Genomic DNA, 19,713 nt, shown 5'->3' on the forward strand with positions numbered 1-19,713 from the left:
GGAAAGCTGTATCTGATCGGAAGAAAGAGACCAATGGAAACCCGAACTGCAAGCTATAATCACTCATGCTCATAGCAGTTCGGGTGGAAACAGACAAACTGATGGCTACCACATCAGGGTTCGTAACAGCGTTATTTACTAAAGTGGGAATTCTCAGGAAATCAAAGTGAATTTCAAATTTGTAGTTGAAAGGCAAAGTTGCCCAAGACCACATTCACATAAAAAAATGGCCCTTGCCAAAATTTATTAGATTTAGTTTTTATTATATTGCAGACTGTGTGTGTCCCACCATTGCAAAATTATCAGACCCCCAAATGCACTTTACCTCCATCGTGGCATCCGCATACCATTTTCAAAAGTAGATAACTTAGGCTACTTAATATCGGGCATTTTGATTCTTTCCACTAGACCATCTCACTGCAGTAATTTCTTCACATACATATTGAATTTTAAGTACACATTTCACAGGTCTGTGTGTCTTACTACATCAAAGATCTTAGAAGTGAATCCTGCTTCATCTCCCAGATACAGAAAACCGCCACAGCTATACCCTTTCCAGGATTTCGGAGAGTTCAAATTAGCAGATTTATCTTTGTCCTCCTTAGTGAAGGAATCTGTGTTACTAAACTGGCAGAACTGAACCAACACTAGTTCCAAACCTATAACCCCTATTCCTATAATGTTCTACTAGGCTAACTGACACAGTATTCAGACAGCTTGAAAGCCAATCAACAGCCTGGTGCATGCAGCTCTCTGTGCACAGCAAGCAGGTAGACAGACGGCATGGACTGGATCGGGGGACACTGCCACAGCATGTCAAATGATAGCCTTTGCCAATATATTGCTGGACTGCCACCAATGACTCACTATGAGAATGGTATGGTGGCAAAGCGAACAGATACCTCGCTGAGAGCTTTAACATGGACCCCTCTCACTAGCCATTTGGGGCCATTTATATGTGACGTACCCAGCAAACGTGTTACACGTCTTTTACACCAAATCCACTTGTTTTATAAACAAAACAGGCTCAGAATCCTATTATATTTATGTCAGCAATTTAGGTGCAGTATATTACAAGTCACAGTCAATGCACACACTCTGCAGAAGTTTAATGGATTTTGCGGGCTTCTTCTAACCATTCACAATGAGGGTCACTAAATGCTGACCTACCTGCTGTTATTGCATTCCACATAGGAACTGGGACTTATGAATATTGCTCCAACATTTCTATGGTGAAGGACCAACCCCCTCCTGTATCTACATACAGATCCTAAAGCACTTATTCTTTAACTGGTGCTGCTAGACACACCTGTCTTTCTAATGCACCAAAACCTTCCAGACTTCAACAGTCAATGTAATCAATTCATTAGTTTTATAGTCTGATATTAAAATGAATGACATAGTGAAACAGGGTGGCACTGATACTGATGTCACTTGTGCCGTAACTTCATGCAGCCTTTCCTGGATTCAGTGCAAACATTGTTACACTGTGCATGAGTGGCATTAATATTCCACAAGAGTACGACCTCTCCACAGTGTAGGTTCTTGTCACCATCAATTCAGCTATCGTAGGGCCCCCTATCATGAAATGCATAACGGTCTCTATCCATGGTTTCTACCAGTTTATTTAATTGATCCTGATGTTGTAGTTCATGTCTTATATGTCTTGAAGTTGTACATTCTCCAGCTATAAATAAGGCTAACTATTACTCCCCATCCCTTGAGAAGTTCTTCCCTACAATCCATTATCTTTTACAGAACCAACGAAAATCTCCATCATCTTGTGAGAGTTCTCCAGTCAGACCCATATAAATGCTCCATCAACTCACAAGAGCTTCTCATTCAGACTGAGATATGACCTCCATCATCATGGCAGAGGTTGTCACTCTTGCTACATATGCTGGGACAACACTTCTTCTCATGACAAATCAGGTTGACCTTCTGGCTAAAAGTCTTGCTGCAGTGTGCACACCTGAAGGGTTTGACTCCATTGTGCAATCTCTGGTGATTTGTCAGATTGTGTTTAAATCTGAATCCTTTGCCGCACTGCTTGCACGTGAAAGGCTTCTCCCCTGTGTGAACACACTGGTGCTTGGTCAGGTGCTGCTTCTGGGTGAAGTGTTTCCCACAGTCAGTACAGATGTAAGGCATTTTTCCTGAGTGCATTTTCTGGTGGTTGATCAGGGTGAACAAATGGCTGAAGTTCTTTTTACACTGGTTGCACTGATATGGCCTCCTTTTCTCTTGTTGCATGATCTTTTTTATTTCCTCTTCATCTTCCTCCACTACTACTACAATCTGGGCTCCCTCCTCAGTACTGCTTGGAGTAGTCTGTTGGTGATGTGTTCTCTCATGAGAGAGTAGGATACCACGACGGCTGAAACTCTTGCCACAATGGCCACAGGCATATGGTCTTTCTCCAGTGTGAATTCTCAGATGGGTTTTCAAGTTGTGCTTTAGTTTAAAACTCCACCCACACTCGTGGCAGGCATAGGGTCTTTCCCCAGTGTGCAGTCGAAGGTGCTTTGTCAGATGCTGTCTTTGAATAAAGCTTTTTCCACAAACCTGACAAGGGTATGGCCTCTCCCCAGAGTGGATTCTCAGGTGATTCATAAGGTTATTCTTCTGGGTGAATGTTTTGTCACACACTGAACATTTGAAGCCTTGGTTGTGTGGTTGATCGTGGAAATATTTGTACTCTGTTCTTGTTTCATGCTTATTATGCATCTCCACCGAGGTGCTACTATGAGTGAAACGTCTTTGGTGACTCTGCTTATGAATTTGCAATGTCTCTTTGCGGCTAAAGCTCTTGGCACATTTAGTGCAGGGGTATGGATAGTCCTCAGTGTGTGTTCTGCGGTGAGTGAGAAGGTTGTGCTTGAAACTGAAGCTTTGTTTACATGTATCACATGTGTAAGCTTTGTGTCCAGTATGCATCTTCTTGTGCTTGGTTAAATGTGTTTTCTGAAGGAATGTTTTTCCGCACTGATCACAGTCGTGGGCCGTCTCCTTGGAATGAAGATCCTGGTGCTCCAAGAGCTGCTCTTTCTGTGAAAAGCTTTGGCCACACTTTATACAGGAAAAATGTTGCGTTTCAATATGAGATTTTTCATGTCTATGCAAACTTAATTCTGTCCTGAAGCGCATGCTACAGCTGGAACATGTGAATGGTGATGCCACTAGAGATGTCACTGTGGAATCTTGTAAAGTAATGCTCTCACCATTATCTTCAATTAGCAGACACTTTTCTTGGTAAATATTTGGGTCTCCAGGTTCTGTCATGTGGGAGGTAGGAGGTATGGATTTAGGTTTATTGTTGCAGTGTGTTCTTCTGTGTACTGTAAGGATCGCCCTGCGGTTAAAGTTCTTGCCACATTCAGTGCAGGTGTAGGGCCTTTCCCCAGTGTGGATCCTTTGATGGACCATCAGGTTGTGCTTGACGCTGAAGCTCTTATTGCAGTGGTTGCAGAGATATGGTCTCTCCCCAGTGTGTAGCCTTTGATGCTTAGTCAAGTGTTGTTTCTGGATGAATGCTTTTCCACACACCTCACAGGGGTATGGTCGCTCTCCGGAGTGGATCCTCAGGTGGTTTATGAGAGTATGTTTGTGCTTAAACATTTTTAAACAGATGTTACAGGTATATATTCCTAAACCAGACTGCAGCCTCCGTGGAAGAAGTCCATTTTTAAAGTTTAAGGTTTTTGGAGCAATATTTACCTCTGGCAGGGTCTGTGGTGATTTTGCATGCACAGTGTCAAAAGTTTGCAGTAATGAAGGTTTATTCCTGCAGTGGATGGACTGGTGTAAATGGTAAGTGTTCCGGCGAGTAAAGCGTTTTCCACACTGAGAACAGGTATATGGTTTTTCTCCAGTGTGGGTCTTCATATGAGTAAATAAGTTATGCTTCACGCTGAAGCTGCGTCCACACTGGCTGCATGTATATGGTTTCTCCCCTGTATGAACACGAAGATGCTTAGTCAGATGCTGCTTTTGTACAAAGCGACGCTCACATTGAGGGCAGGAGTATGGCCTCTCCCCAGTGTGGATCCTGTAATGATTGACAAAAGTCTGTTTATTGCCAAAGCGTTTTCCACATTGAGGGCATATAAAAGGTTTGGCATTCACTGAAGATTCCCTGTTTGGCAAATTCAAATGGGTCTTATTATCCTCCTCTTGGACTACTGGAAAGGACAGTGGACCTACAGGGTAATGACAGAGCGGAGGATCCACTTGTTGAAAATCTCTGGTCTCTTTGATTTTCTCATGGCCTCGCTGGTGGATGAGCATGTTCTCCCTGCGACTGAAGGTCTTGTCACATTTAGCACATGCGTATGGCTTCTCCCCAGTGTGGATTCTCTGGTGGGTCGTCAGATTGTGCTTCAAGCTAAAACCACGGCCACATACCGGACATGTATACGGTTTCTCACCAGTGTGCAGCCTCTGATGCTTGGTGAGGTGCTGTTTCTGGATAAAGCTTTTTCCACATTGCGTGCAGCTATATGGACGCTCTCCTGTATGGATGCGCTGATGTTTTGCTAAGTTATGTCTATGTCCAAATCCTTTCCCGCAGACAAAGCATTGAAATGGCATCTTTACTTCTGCAGGGAATATGGTGGATATGTCAGAAATAGTCTTGCTATTCCACTCAGAATCATACATGTATTTCACTTCAGGAAGCTGACATTTCCTTTCGGGGTTGATGGGATTTTCCGACCAACCAGTAGATAAAATGAGCCCTTCAGTGATTGGTGCCTGAGACAGATACTCTCCATTCATCATAGATTCTATACCAAAACACAAAACAAAAAACAATCCGTATTATCAAACAGCAAAACCTAAAGAAATACTACAGCATGACCGAGCAACTAGATGGTCAAACTATTTCGCATTGCCCCTTTCTCGATTAAGCTCTACAACTTCCCACTGTCTGTGTCACCCTGCAGTGTCCCATAGCTCCTTCTGTCTGTCACCCTGCAGTGGGGGTGGACAGACTACGTGTCCCATAGCTCCTTCTGGCTGTGTCAGCCTGCAGTGGGAGGGACAGACTCCGTGTCCTATAGCTCCCTTCTGTCTGTGTCACCCAGCAGTGGGAGGGACAGACTCCGTGTCCCATAGCTCCTTCTGTCTGTGTCACCCTGCAGTGGGAGGGACAGACTACATGTCCCATAGCTCCCTTCTGTCTATGTCACCCTGCAGTGGGAGGGACAGACTCTGTGTCCCATAGCTCCTCCTGTCTGTGTCACCCTGCAGTGGGAGGGACAAACTGTGTCCAATAGATCCTGCTCCAGACAGAGGATGTATGCACCGATAGCGAGACAGTCGGTGTTACAGTATAGAGACAGACAGAGGGAGTATGGACTGATAGAGAGACAGTCGGTGTTACAGTATAGAGACAGACAGAGGGTGTATGGACTGATAGAGAGACAGTCGATGTTACAGTATAGAGACAGACAGAGGGAGTATGGACTGATAGAGAGACGGTCGATGTTACAATAATGAGACAGACAGAGGGAGTATGCACTGATAGAGAGACAGTCGGTGTTACAGTATAGAGACAGACAGTGGGAGTATGGACTGATAGAGAGACAGTCGGTGTTACAGTATAGAGACAGACAGAGGGTGTATGGACTGATAGCGAGACAGTCGGTGTTACAGTATAGAGACAGACAGAGATAGTATGGACTGATAGAGACAGTCGGTGTTACAGTATAGAGACAGGCAGAGATAGTATGGACTGATAGCGAGACAGTCGGTGTTACAGTATAGAGACAGACAGAGGGTGTATGGACTGATAGAGAGACAGTCGATGTTACAGTATAGAGACAGACAGAGGGAGTATGGACTGATAGAGAGACGGTCGATGTTACAATAATGAGACAGACAGAGGGAGTATGCACTGATAGAGAGACAGTCGGTGTTACAGTATAGAGACAGACAGAGGGAGTATGGACTGATAGAGAGACAGTCGGTGTTACAGTATAGAGACAGACAGTGGGAGTATGGACTGATAGAGAGACGGTCAGTGTTACAGTATAGAGACAGACAGAGGGTGTATGGACTGATAGAGAGACAGTCGATGTTACAGTATAGAGACAGACAGAGGGAGTATGGACTGATAGAGAGACGGTCGATGTTACAATAATGAGACAGACAGAGGGAGTATGCACTGATAGAGAGACAGTCGGTGTTACAGTATAGAGACAGACAGAGGGTGTATGGACTGAGAGACAGTCGTTACAGTAATGAGACAGACAGAGGGTGTATGGACTGAGAGACAGTCGTTACAGTAATGAGACAGATAGAGGGTGTATGGACTGATAGAGAGACAGTCGGTGTTACAGTATAGAGACAGACAGAGGGAGTATGCACTGATAGCGAGACAGTCGGTGTTACAGTATAGAGACAGACAGAGGGAGTATGGACTGATAGCGAGACAGTCGGTGTTACAGTATAGAGACAGACAGAGGGAGTATGCACTGATAGCGAGACAGTCGGTGTTACAGTATAGAGACAGACAGAGGGAGTATGGACTGATAGAGAGACGGTCGGTGTTACAGTATAGAGACAGACAGAGGGTGTATGGACTGATAGAGACAGTCGGTGTTACAGTATAGAGACAGACAGAGGGAGTATGGACTGATAGAGAGACGGTCGGTGTTACAGTATAGAGACAGACAGAGGGTGCATGGACTGATAGAGAGACAGTCGGTGTTACAGTATAGAGACAGAGAGGGTGTATGGACTGATAGCGAGACGGTCGGTGTTACAGTATAGAGACAGACAGAGGGAGTATGGACTGATAGAGAGACAGTCGGTGTTACAGTATAGAGACAGAGAGGGTGTATGGACTGATAGCGAGACGGTCGGTGTTACAGTATAGAGACAGACAGAGGGAGTATGGACTGATAGAGAGACAGTCGGTGTTACAGTATAGAGACAGACAGAGGGAGTATGGACTGATAGAGAGACAGTCGGTGTTACAGTATAGAGACAGAGAGGGTGTATGGACTGATAGCGAGACGGTCGGTGTTACAGTATAGAGACAGACAGAGGGAGTATGGACTGATAGAGAGACAGTCGGTGTTACAGTATAGAGACAGACAGAGGGTGTATGGACTGATAGCGAGACGGTCGGTGTTACAGTAAAGAGACAGACAGAGGGTGTATGGACTGATAGAGAGACAGTCGGTGTTACAGTAAAGAGACAGACAGAGGGAGTATGGACTGATAGCGAGACAGTCGGTGTTACAGTAAAGAGACAGACAGAGGGTGTATGGACTGATAGAGAGACAGTCGGTGTTACAGTATAGAGACAGACAGAGGGTGTATGGACTGATAGAGAGACAGTCGGTGTTACAGTATAGAGACAGACAGAGGGAGTATGGACTGATAGAGAGACAGTCGGTGTTACAGTATAGAGACAGACAGAGGGTGTATGGACTGATAGCGAGACGGTCGGTGTTACAGTAAAGAGACAGACAGAGGGAGTATGGACTGATAGAGAGACAGTCGGTGTTACAGTATAGAGACAGACAGAGGGTGTATGGACTGATAGCGAGACGGTCGGTGTTACAGTAAAGAGACAGACAGAGGGAGTATGCATTGATAGCGAGACAGTCGGTGTTACAGTATAGAGACAGAGGGTGTATGGACTGATAGAGAGACAGTCGGTGTTACAGTATAGAGACAGACAGAGGGAGTATGGACTGATAGCGAGACGGTCGGTGTTACAGTAAAGAGACAGACAGAGGGAGTATGGACTGATAGAGAGACAGTCGGTGTTACAGTATAGAGACAGACAGAGGGTGTATGGACTGATAGCGAGACGGTCGGTGTTACAGTAAAGAGACAGACAGAGGGAGTATGGACTGATAGCGAGACAGTCGGTGTTACAGTAAAGAGACAGACAGAGGGTGTATGGACTGATAGCGAGACAGTCGGTGTTACAGTAAAGAGACAGACAGAGGGTGTATGGACTGATAGCGAGACGGTCGGTGTTACAGTAAAGAGACAGACAGAGGGAGTATGGACTGATAGAGAGACAGTCGGTGTTACAGTATAGAGACAGACAGAGGGAGTATGGACTGATAGAGAGACAGTCGGTGTTACAGTATAGAGACAGACAGAGGGTGTATGGACTGATAGAGAGACAGTCGGTGTTACAGTATAGAGACAGACAGAGGGAGTATGGACTGATAGAGAGACAGTCGGTGTTACAGTATAGAGACAGACAGAGGGTGTATGGACTGATAGCGAGACGGTCGGTGTTACAGTAAAGAGACAGACAGAGGGTGTATGGACTGATAGAGAGACAGTCGGTGTTACAGTATAGAGACAGACAGACGGAGTATGGACTGATAGAGAGACAGTCGGTGTTACAGTATAGAGACAGACAGAGGGTGTATGGACTGATAGAGAGACAGTCGGTGTTACAGTAAAGAGACAGACAGAGGGTGTATGGACTGATAGCGAGACGGTCGGTGTTACAGTAAAGAGACAGACAGAGGGAGTATGGACTGATAGAGAGACAGTCGGTGTTACAGTATAGAGACAGACAGAGGGTGTATGGACTGATAGAGAGACAGTCGGTGTTACAGTAAAGAGACAGACAGAGGGAGTATGGACTGATAGAGAGACAGTCGGTGTTACAGTATAGAGACAGACAGAGGGTGTATGCACTGATAGAGAGACAGTCGGTGTTACAGTATAGAGACAGACAGAGGGTGTATGCATTGATAGCGAGACAGTCGGTGTTACAGTAAAGAGACAGACAGAGGGAGTATGGACTGATAGAGAGACAGTCGGTGTTACAGTATAGAGACAGACAGAGGGAGTATGGACTGATAGAGAGTGTTATTCAGACATGATGGAGGGCCTGGTGATCCTAACCTGGGTTGTCTCTCTCTCTCTCTCTCTCTCTCTCGCTCTCTCTCTTCCTGTTCTATCCCCCTCCCCTGCAGTCAGACAGACAGCCCTGTGCAGCAATGCATCATGGGATGTGGCTGCAGGGAGAGGGGGAGACAAACAGAGAGAAAGGGAGGGGGAGAGACAGGCAGATAGAGGGGGAGAGACAGGCAGATAGAGGGGGAGAGACAGGCAGATAGAAGGGGAGAGACAGGCAGATAGAGGGGAGAGACAGGCAGATAGAGGGGAGAGACAGACAGGGGAATAGACAGGCAGATAGAGGGGGGAGACAGACAGGGGAATAGACAGGCAGTTAAAGGGGAGAGTCAGATAGAGGGGATAGACAGACGGGGAGAGACAAGCAGATAGAGGGGTGAGACAGACAGGGGAAGAGATGGGCAGAAAGAGGGTAATAGACAGGCAGATAGAGGGGGGAGACAGACGGGAATAGACAGGCAGTTAAAGGGGAGAGGCAGATAGAGGGGATAGACAGACGGGGAGAGACAAGCAGATAGAGGGGTGAGACAGACGGGAAAGAGACGGGCAGATAGAGGGGAGAGACATGCAGAGAGAGGGGAGAGACAGACAGGGAAGGGACTGGATGGGAGAAAGCATATATATATATATATATATATATACAAATATAGGGGAAGAGATGGAAAACTGTGGAGCGCTTGTCTTTTAAATATTATGCTAGTCCAATAAAATTAAAATTACATTCTGCAATACTCTGCTTGTTCCGGTATATAAAATCTATTATATAGAGACATACATGGAGAGACAGGCTGCGAGAGGGAAAGACAGGCAGCAAGAGAGAGACACAGGCACAGAGAGAGGGAGAGACAGGCTGCAAGAGAGAGAGATTGGAAGAGACTGTCAGTAAGAGGGAGAGACAGGCTGCGAGAGGGAGAGACGGGCAGAGAGATTGGAAGAGGCTGTCAGTAAGAGGGAGAGATAGGCAGAGAGATTGGAAGAGACTGGCAGGAAGAGGGAGAGATAGGCAGAGAGATTGGAAGAGACTGGCAGGAAGAGGGAGAGATAGGCAGAGAGATTGGAAGAGACTGGCAGGAAGAGGGAGAGATAGGCAGAGAGATTGGAAGAGACTGGCAGGAAGAGGGAGAGACAGGCTGCAAGAAAGTGAGAGAGGCTGCAAGATAGGAAGAGACAGGCTGCGAGATAGGAAGAGACAGGTATGGAGAGATAGGCTGGGATATAGGGAGAGTCAGTAGTAGATGGATAAGTAGCTGCTCAGGGAGAGAGAGAGGCAGAGGACCCTGGAGGGATTCCAGAGAAGTTGGTGTGGGGATTAGGGCCTTTGTTGGTCTGAAGCCCAAAATGACCACAGTCATGATTCTGGCATCTTCTGCTTAAAAGATTTTGAACCTGACTCTGTTTGCAGATAGTCTGTAAAGTCATTTTTAGAACCATCACCCACAGGTGTGACGGACCGCCTGGCACCCTGACCGAGTGCCTCTGCCAATCGCTGCTTCCTAGTAATCCAGGAGTACCATAAGCACCGCATCGGACACCATAACCACCGCAAACCCCACAAACCGCTGCAGTTTGGTTGGATTCTCGCTGTTGTGAAAGAGTTTACCTTGATTCCAAAGCTCGAGCTTATAGGTGTCATATTAGATAGCCTATACTAAAATTGCCTAACTTGGACTCAGGAAATGCTTAATGCTTAAAACGACACTTAAGACCATATATGTCTAGTTCTGGGAGCAGATAGCACCCACCTGAGCTGTCTCTCCTAAATCAATTAGTTCCCTCTCTTTCCCGGAACTTATCTGTCATATGTAGATGATGTTCATCCCTATGTCTTATCTGTACTCCTTTCACCCTTTCACTCCCTTCCTACTACTGTCCTATGAGTATTTGCACGTAAGCACTTTTTAATGTATAAAAACACAACTGACAACATAAAGGTCAGAGGTAGAGTTGAGCGAACCGGAATTGTAAAGTTCGGGTTCGTACCGAACATTAGGTTTTTTGGACCCTGGACCCGAACACGGACATATCACTGTATCTTCGGGTTGGAGTTCGGCGATTTAATGGCACGTTTTGAAAGGCTGCAGGGCAGCCAATCAACAAGCGTTTGACTCGTGTGCCCTTAGAAGCCATCACACTCATGCCTACTGATGGCATGGCTGTGATTGGCCAGTGCAGCATGTGACCCAGCCTCTATATATAAGCTGGAATTGCGCAGCGCCGCACGCACATGCGGTCTTAGTGTAGGGAGAGGATGCTGCCGCTCAGGGCCGCCATCAAGGGGTGACAATCATAATGGTTGTCACGGGTCCGGCGGTCCTGGGGGGCCCGGACTGCTTTGGCAGTCCAGGGCCCCACAATTACTCTCTCCACATATATATAGCGCTATATATATGTTCAGCCGCGGGCCCTCCCGTTGTTAGTGTAATGTAAATGGAGCATTTCAAAAAAGTTATTCCCCCTCCCTGATTCTTACCTGGTCCAGGGACGGGGGAGATTCCAAGATCCCTGGTGGTCCGGTGGCATTGTGGGCCCCCCGGCTCCCTACACTTGCAGAGGGGGCCCAGCGGACTGCAAGTGTACTTACAAGCTCTTCCCTCTCTGTAACTCCCGCGAGACATGCGGCCGTTAGAGCATTGCCATGGTTTACCATGGCAACACGCCGCGCTTGCGGGAGTTACAGAGAGGGAAGAGCTTGTAAATATACTTGCAGTCCGCTGGGCCCCCTCTGCAAGTGTAGGGAGCCGGGGGGCCCACAATGCCACCGGACCACCAGGGATCTTGGAATCTCCCCCCTCCCTGGACCAGGTAAGAATCAGGGAGGGGGAATAACTTTTTTGAAATGCTCCATTTACATTACACTAACACACACACTGCATACTCACACTACACTAACACACACACACTGCATACTCACACTACACTAACACACACACTGCATTCACTACACTAACACACACTCTGCATTCACTACACTAACATACACACACTACACTAACACACACTGCATACACACACTACACTAACACACACTCTGCATACACTACACTGACACACACACTGCATTCACTACACTGACACACACACACTGCATTCACTACACAGACACACACACACACTGCATTCACTACACACACACACTGCATTCACTACACTAACACACACACACACTGCATTCACTACAATAACACACACACTACACTAACACACACACTGTGTAACGGATCGACGGGCACCCCGACTGGGTACCTACGTTGAAGGATGCTCATAGCGCTTCCTGAGGACTCCAAGCACTGCAGCAGACACCATAACCACCGTAGATTCCTCCAGAGAGCAAATCAGGAACAAGCACTTACAATAGCTTAGCAGTGATATAGCAAGGGAGTATGACAAGCATAGCAATCCCTTGGGGATGTTTAATGGCACACACTCTGCTTTTATGCAATTCTCCCCTGCAAGGTAGACGCGCACATACAATTATACATTACCCAATCACACACTGGTTACATCCCACACATCTCCTCCCCTTAGCCTGAGAGGTAACACAATTATCCGTACAGTTTAAACATACTTTTTACCCAACTTTCATAACACTAAAACTATACATCCAATATTAATAAACAATATTAGTTACATATTATCAATCAGCACATTCCAAATACAAACATACCCAAAAATCATTCGAATCAGTTCAGCCGTTCGGGAGATAGGTAGAAGTCACTTTTGACCGACGGCAAGCACATTTTCATGCCCAGTTCCATGGATTTGGGCTGTGCGGTCGGTCTATTTTACACCGAGAAAATGACTAAGTCCCATTCGAACGAGCGTTCGAATCTTCGAATGGGACATAGTCTCCAGCCGCGGTGTCGAAGAAGGTACGGGTCAGCGGTGTTTGTGCAATTGGGTAGCCGCAAACAGTTCCATAGATTTGGCTGCACACACCGCTGACCGCGTTTGAATAAGTTAAAATGGCCGCCGCCACTTGTTAGTTTCTCGAATGGCGGCCACTTCGGCACTTTGACGACTTCAGCACTTCGACTGCATCCGAAGTACCAGTTTGAAAGTTGTAACACTGCTCCAAAGTAATTAAAGGGCCAGGAACAGCATTCTACAAATCCATTATGCCCAAATACAGTTCTTAAAATGGGTAATACATCCCAGGGCCATAGTCGCAGGGCAGGAGGCTAGCAACCAGGCTTCTCCAGTGCACAGTGGCGAGGTTGGTTCCGCCACATTTCTCCCCTTTACCATCCAGACTAACAGGGTATCTGACCTCCTGTCGGTCAGTGCCCTGGTTAGTCCAGCAACCCACCCACAGAACACAATCAGCAGTACAGCCCACCCACAGTAAAGAGTTACTACACCTGGGGTAGTGGGTAGCTTGTCCATGTCGGCTCTGGTGGTTACTGGCGCTCCGGTGGGTTGCTGAGTGGGCAGAGACCAGCGGTACTCTGCCCTGCTGCCAGTGCTACCATGGGAGTAGCCTGGTTGGAGCCCAGTTGAGAAAATGTCGTAGTAGGCTCCTCACTCTGGACCTGGTACTGCTGCTGGAGGGCACGACAGGCTGTCTCCCCTTTGGATGAACCTCCCTGCTGCTGGGGGACAGGACCGACCATCCCTAGCCCCCGTGAGGCATGTGCAGAGGTCCCATCTGCACAGGTGTGGGGCTTATCTCCCCTTGGTGGGCTAGGATGAGAGTTTACTTCTGCCGCTGGGGAGAGGGAATGACAAGCTCCTCTCCCTGACACTCTCTCTGCTTGTTGAGGGGGGGGGGGGGCGACTGTCTCCCCTTTCAATATTTCGTCCTGCTGCTGGGGGCCGAGACTGCCTGCCTCAGCTGCCCCATCTGGGAGAATAGGATCTCCCCTTTGTAAACTAAGCTGCCGCTGGGGAGAGGTGTTCACCGATTCCTCTCCCTGGAACACTTTCAGCCGCTGGGGAGGGAGGACGACACCTTCAGCTCCCTGGGATACACACTGCCGCTGGGGAGGAAGGACGGCACTGTCAGCTCCCTGGGATACACACTGCCGCTGGGGAGGAAGGACGACACCTTCAGCTCCCTGGGATATACACTGCCGTTGGGGAGGAAGAACGACACCTTCAGCTCCCTGGGATACACACTGCCGCTGGGGAGAAGGATGGCACCTTCAGCTCCCTGGGATACACACTGCCGCTGGGGAGGAAGGACGACACCTTCAGCTCCCTGGGGTACACACTGCCGTTGGGGAGGAAGGACGACACCTTCAGCTCCCTGGGATACACACTGCCGCTGGGGAGGAAGGACGGCACCTTCAGCTCCCTGGGATACACACTGCCGTTGGGGAGGAAGGACGACACCTTCAGCTCCCTGGGATACACACTGCCGCTGGGGAGGAAGGACGGCACCTTCAGCTCCCTGGGATACACACTGCCGCTGGGGAGGAAGGACGGCACCTTCAGCTCCCTGGGGTACACACTGCCGCTGGGGAGGAAGGACGGCACCTTCAGCTCCCTGGGATACACACTGCCGTTGGGGAGGAAGGACGACACCTTCAGCTCCCTGGGATACACACTGCCGCTGGGGAGGAAGAACGGCACCTTCAGCTCCCTGTAACACACTCTGCCGCTGGGGAGAGAGACCGCCTGTCCCTTCTCCCAATAACACCTTTCGCTGCTGGAGAGGGAGGACAGCACTCTCCTCTCCCAGGTCTGCACACTGTGGAGAGGGACCGACTGTCCCTACTCCTATCATATCTATCTGTGGTTGGCGATCTGGGCCGGCTGCCCATTATCTTTGTAGGGCCGGTGGAGAGATTGCAGTCTTCCCTCCACCTGTCAGCTGAGGGTCTTCCCAGGACCAGTCGATAAGGTCTCCTACCTCTGGGTCTGGTTGGGGGGTAGGTGGTACAGACCCCAGGTCTCCTGATGACGGGCTTAGTTGTTGGGGAGGAGGGACAAAACTCAACGCTCCCAATGGTGTACAGTCCATAAGCCCCATCAGGTTAGAACCAGGCGGTGTTACTGCATCACATAAAAGGGCATAATCCTGTTCGAACTCCCACTGCTCTGGTGGTACCTGCAGGGTATAGGGTGACTGACTGGAGCTGATCAGGTGCTGGTAGTCCTGCTCCAGTTCCCATTCCTGGACAGCCAATTCAATCAGGTCTGGCCTTAGGTCTTCAGCCATAGGGAGGTCCAGCATGGCCTCTCTGTAGGCAAATATGTCCCAAAGTCGTGACTCGGCCGCACTCCCAAAGTCCGGTTCTGCAAAGGACCCTCACAATAAACCAGGGCCATTGTAATCCTTGCCCTCTGGTTTGTCAAATTTGGCCAGTCCAGGAACACGCTGAACCGCGTACCAACGTAGCACTTGATAGGCATCATCGAGACCCAGTTCCCTCCATGCCAGTGAATCAAGCTGGATCACCAACTCCTCCCTGGGCTGGTCTCCCAGCATAGGCACTCGTAGGGCCACTCTGGCTTGTAGTCGGTGCTACTTGCTGGGGAGACGCTCACCCCGCCAATGCTGGACACCCTCTAGGGTTTCTTCACACATCTCCTGTCGGGCATCCTCTCTGCATGCCAACCTGGTTGCCTCTGCTATAGGCTTATCCAGTGGGGCCAAGATGCTCTGTAACCTCCGGTTAAACTCATCTTCCACCTGTAGCGCTGTCCAGGGACTCGCTGGCTCTATATCGCTCCATAGTAATTCCGGTGTCTCTAGGGTGCTGTTCATCTCACACCAGGACGCTATCCCACCGCTTGCCACCAATGTAACGAATCGATGGGCACCCCGACTGGGTACCTCCGTTGAAGGATGCTCCTAGCGCTTCCTGAGGACTCCAAGCACTGCAGCAGACACAAATAACCACAGTAGACTCCTCCAGAGAGCAAAACAGGAACAAGCTCTTACAAGAGCTTAGCAGTGATTTAGCAAGGGAGTCTGACAAGCTAAGCAATCCCTTGTAGCAGATTCCCCCAATAAGAGACGGCACTCCAAATTGAGGGTGAAGTAGAACTGAGGTTTAATGGCACACACTCTGCTTTTATGCAATTCTCCCCTGCAAGGGAGACGCCCACATACAATTATACATTACCCAATCACACACTGGTTACATCCCACACATCTCCTCCCCTTAGCCTGAGAGGTAACCCAATTATCCGTATTACATATTATTAATCAGCACATTCCAAATACAAACATACCCAAAAATCATTCGAATCCGTTCAGCCGTTCGGGAGATAGGTATAAGTCACTTTTGACTGACCGCAAGCACATTTTCATGCCCAAAACAGTTCCATGGATTTTTACACCGAGAAAATGACTAAGTCCCTGTAACGGATCACCTGGCACCCCGACTGGGTACCTCCGTTGAAGGATGCTCCTAGCGCTTCCTGAGGACTCCAAGCCCTGCAGCAGACACCACAACCACCGAACCGGAGAAGCATATGAATGCTCTCAAGCATATGAATGCTGTAAACAGCTGAACAGGAAAAGCATACAATCAGCATCCAATCCAATTCCCCCAATAACGAGACGACACTTTGTTTTGAGGTCAAGCAGAACTGCCTGTACTGGCACATCCAGCCTCTTTTATTCCCAATCCACAAACATAGTACTGCCTACAGGGTTTTACAGAACAACCAATCAATACGTACATTACACACAGACACTCCCACACAAAAATCTCCCCTCTGCCTGTGATATGATTACTGAACACAATGGGTATTATAATTATCACAGATAGAGAAACAGATACAGTTTTATAAAACATATCACAGGGACCCCAAAACATGCAATAACCCCAACCGGGGGATCTGGGTGAACCACATATCCAAAATTCACCCAGATCCGTTCAGTAGTTTGGAAGATACAGTTTAATGCAGATTCCGCAGAACATATACAGATTATATAAAAAATAATTACTGTATAATGTGTCCCCTGTTGTATAGTTTAAAACTACTGCACGATGTCTTTGTGCACCAAATACCGGCGAGATAGCACCGTGTAGAAAAGTCACAACAGTGTCTGTGAGTTAAAATGGCCGCCATCCATTGTTCTCACCATGTGCTTCATCCATTGTTCTCACCATGTGCCTCTGATACATGAAATGGTGGTCACCCAGTAACTCCACAGTATGTCCCCAGATGGTTCTTAAAGGGCCAGTAGCAGCATAATAGAGCATAGTCTCTAAGGCACTTTAACCCTGTAAGGCGATATCTGGATAATTGAAATTAAAGGGACACTATAGTCACCTGAACAACTTCAGCTTAATGAGGTTGTTTAGGTGAGTGCTACAGCTACCCGGAGCCTTTTTCTTGTAAGCACTGTATTTTCTGAGAAAATGCAGTGTTTACATTGGAAGCTTGGAACACCTCTTGTTGCAGTCAATCAGACGGCCACCAGAGGGACTTCCGAGTTCAGAGGCCCTAAAAAGGCCTCCCGTCCGATGCATTCTGGGTGAATGCATCAGACGGGCTATCAGCACACAAAGCACTGTGAACGCGCTTTGTGTGCTGACAGCCTGTCAGCACTGCTGTGGGCGTGGCTTCAGCTGACAGCTGAAGCCCGAACCCACAGGGATGCTGTCTGGCCACAATAGTGGTTGAAGGGGGGGGGGGGGGGACGGACCTACTCTCCTCCCCCCCCCCCCGGCCCCCACCCCTGAGCGGTGAGTGGGGGCCCTAAAAATAAGGGTGGCACATACTGCCCCCCCGGCCCCCACCCCTGTGCGGCCGGTGGGGGCACTAAAATTATCAATAAGGGGGGACCTATTGTCCCCCCCCGGCCCCCACCCCTGTGCGGTGGGTGGGGGCCTTAAAATAAAAAATAAGGGGGGGGACATACTGGCCCCCCCCCCGGCCCCCACCCCTGTGCGGCGGGTGGGGGCCCTAAAATTAACAATAAGGGGGGGGGGGCCTACTGCCCCCCCCCCCGGCCCCCACCCCTGAGCGGTGGGTGGGGGCCCTAAAATTCACAATAGGGGGGGGACCTACTGTCCCCCCCCGGCCCCCACCCCTGTGCGGCGGGTGGGGGCCCTAAAATTCACAATAAGGGGGGGGACCTACTGTCCCCCCCCGGCCCCCACCCCTGTGCGGCGGGTGGGGGCCCTAAAATTATCAATGAGGGGGGGGACCTACTGCCCCCCCCCCGGCCCCCACCCCTGAGCGGCGGGTGGGGGCCCTAAAATGATCAGTAAGGGGGGGGGACCTACTGTCCCCCCCCCGGCCCCCACCCCTGTGCGGCGGGTGGGGGCCCTAAAATAAACAATAAGGGGGGGGACCTACTGCCCCCCCCCCCGGCCCCCACCCCTGAGCGGTGGGTGGGGGCCCTAAAATTCACAATAGGGGGGGGACCTACTGTCCCCCCCCGGCCCCCACCCCTGTGCGGCGGGTGGGGGCCCTAAAATTCACAATAAGGGGGGGGACCTACTGCCCCCCCCCCGGCCCCCACCCCTGAGCGGTGGGTGGGGGCCCTAAAATTCACAATAGGGGGGGGACCTACTGTCCCCCCCCGGCCCCCACCCCTGTGCGGCGGGTGGGGGCCCTAAAATTCACAATAAGGGGGGGGACCTACTGTCCCCCCCCGGCCCCCACCCCTGTGCGGCGGGTGGGGGCCCTAAAATTATCAATGAGGGGGGGGACCTACTGCCCCCCCCCCGGCCCCCACCCCTGAGCGGCGGGTGGGGGCCCTAAAATGATCAGTAAGGGGGGGGGACCTACTGTCCCCCCCCCGGCCCCCACCCCTGTGCGGCGGGTGGGGGCCCTAAAATAAACAATAAGGGGGGGGACCTACTGCCCCCCCCCCCCGGCCCCCACCCCTGAGCGGTGGGTGGGGGCCCTAAAATTCACAATAGGGGGGGGACCTACTGTCCCCCCCCGGCCCCCACCCCTGTGCGGCGGGTGGGGGCCCTAAAATTCACAATAAGGGGGGGGACCTACTGCCCCCCCCCCGGCCCCCACCCCTGAGCGGTGGGTGGGGGCCCTAAAATTCACAATAGGGGGGGGACCTACTGTCCCCCCCCGGCCCCCACCCCTGTGCGGCGGGTGGGGGCCCTAAAATTCACAATAAGGGGGGGGGACCTACTGCCCCCCCCCGGCCCCCACCCCTGAGCGGTGGGTGGGGGCCCTAAATACAAAGGGGGTGGGGACCCTAGTTAACCCTCTCCCCCCCCCCCCCCCAAAAAAAAAAAACTTATCTCCCTACCTACCCCCCTCACCCTAAAAATAATGAGAGGGGACCATTAACTAAAAACCTGTAAAAAAATGAGATAAAATCAACTTACCATTCGATGTTTTCTTTCTTCTAAAATCTTCTTTCTTCAGCCCCAAAAAAGGCCAAATAAAAATCCATAATAACCGACGCAATAAAAAAAAAAAAAAAAAAACCCGAGCGCAAAAAAAATAATCCATCTTCACCCATGGAGGGCTCCGCGCAGACTGAGCTCCGCAGGGCGGGGGAAGGCTTATAAAGCCTTGCCCCGCCCTGCAATTAGGCTAAGAACACTCTGATTGGTGGGTTTAAGCCAATCAGAGTGCTCTTTGTCATTTTACAAGCGTGGGAAAGTTCTTTGGAATTTTCCCACGCTTGTAAAATGACACAGAGCACTGTGATTGGATGGCTTGAAATCCATCCAATCACAGTGCTCTGTGTCATTTTACAAGCGTGGGAAAATTCCAAAGAACTTTCCCACGCTTGTAAAATGACAAAGAGCACTCTGATTGGCTTAAACCCACCAATCAGAGTGTTCTTAGCCTAATTGCAGGGCGGGGCAAGGCTTTATAAGCCTTCCCCCGCCCTGCGGAGCTCAGTCTGCGCGGAGCCCTCCATGGGTGAAG

At 49.7% G+C, this 19,713-nt stretch overlaps 1 protein-coding gene across 1 annotated transcript; it reads right to left on the minus strand.

Moving 5' to 3' along the window:
- Positions 1-252: 252 nt before the first annotated feature.
- On the minus strand, positions 253-8,968 carry LOC134609282 (zinc finger protein 585A-like). The gene is made up of 2 exons (XM_063452945.1): positions 8,890-8,968; positions 253-4,784 (listed from the first exon to the last, which is right to left on the minus strand). Exon 2 carries the CDS (start codon positions 4,777-4,779, stop codon positions 1,843-1,845), a length of 2,937 nt encoding a protein of 978 aa, XP_063309015.1. The 5' UTR covers positions 4,780-4,784; positions 8,890-8,968; the 3' UTR covers positions 253-1,842.
- Positions 8,969-19,713: the final 10,745 nt, after the last annotated feature.

Source organism: Pelobates fuscus, chromosome 4 (genome assembly GCF_036172605.1).
Source record: "Pelobates fuscus isolate aPelFus1 chromosome 4, aPelFus1.pri, whole genome shotgun sequence".
In the NCBI taxonomy this organism is placed as follows: Eukaryota; Metazoa; Chordata; class Amphibia; order Anura; family Pelobatidae; genus Pelobates; species Pelobates fuscus.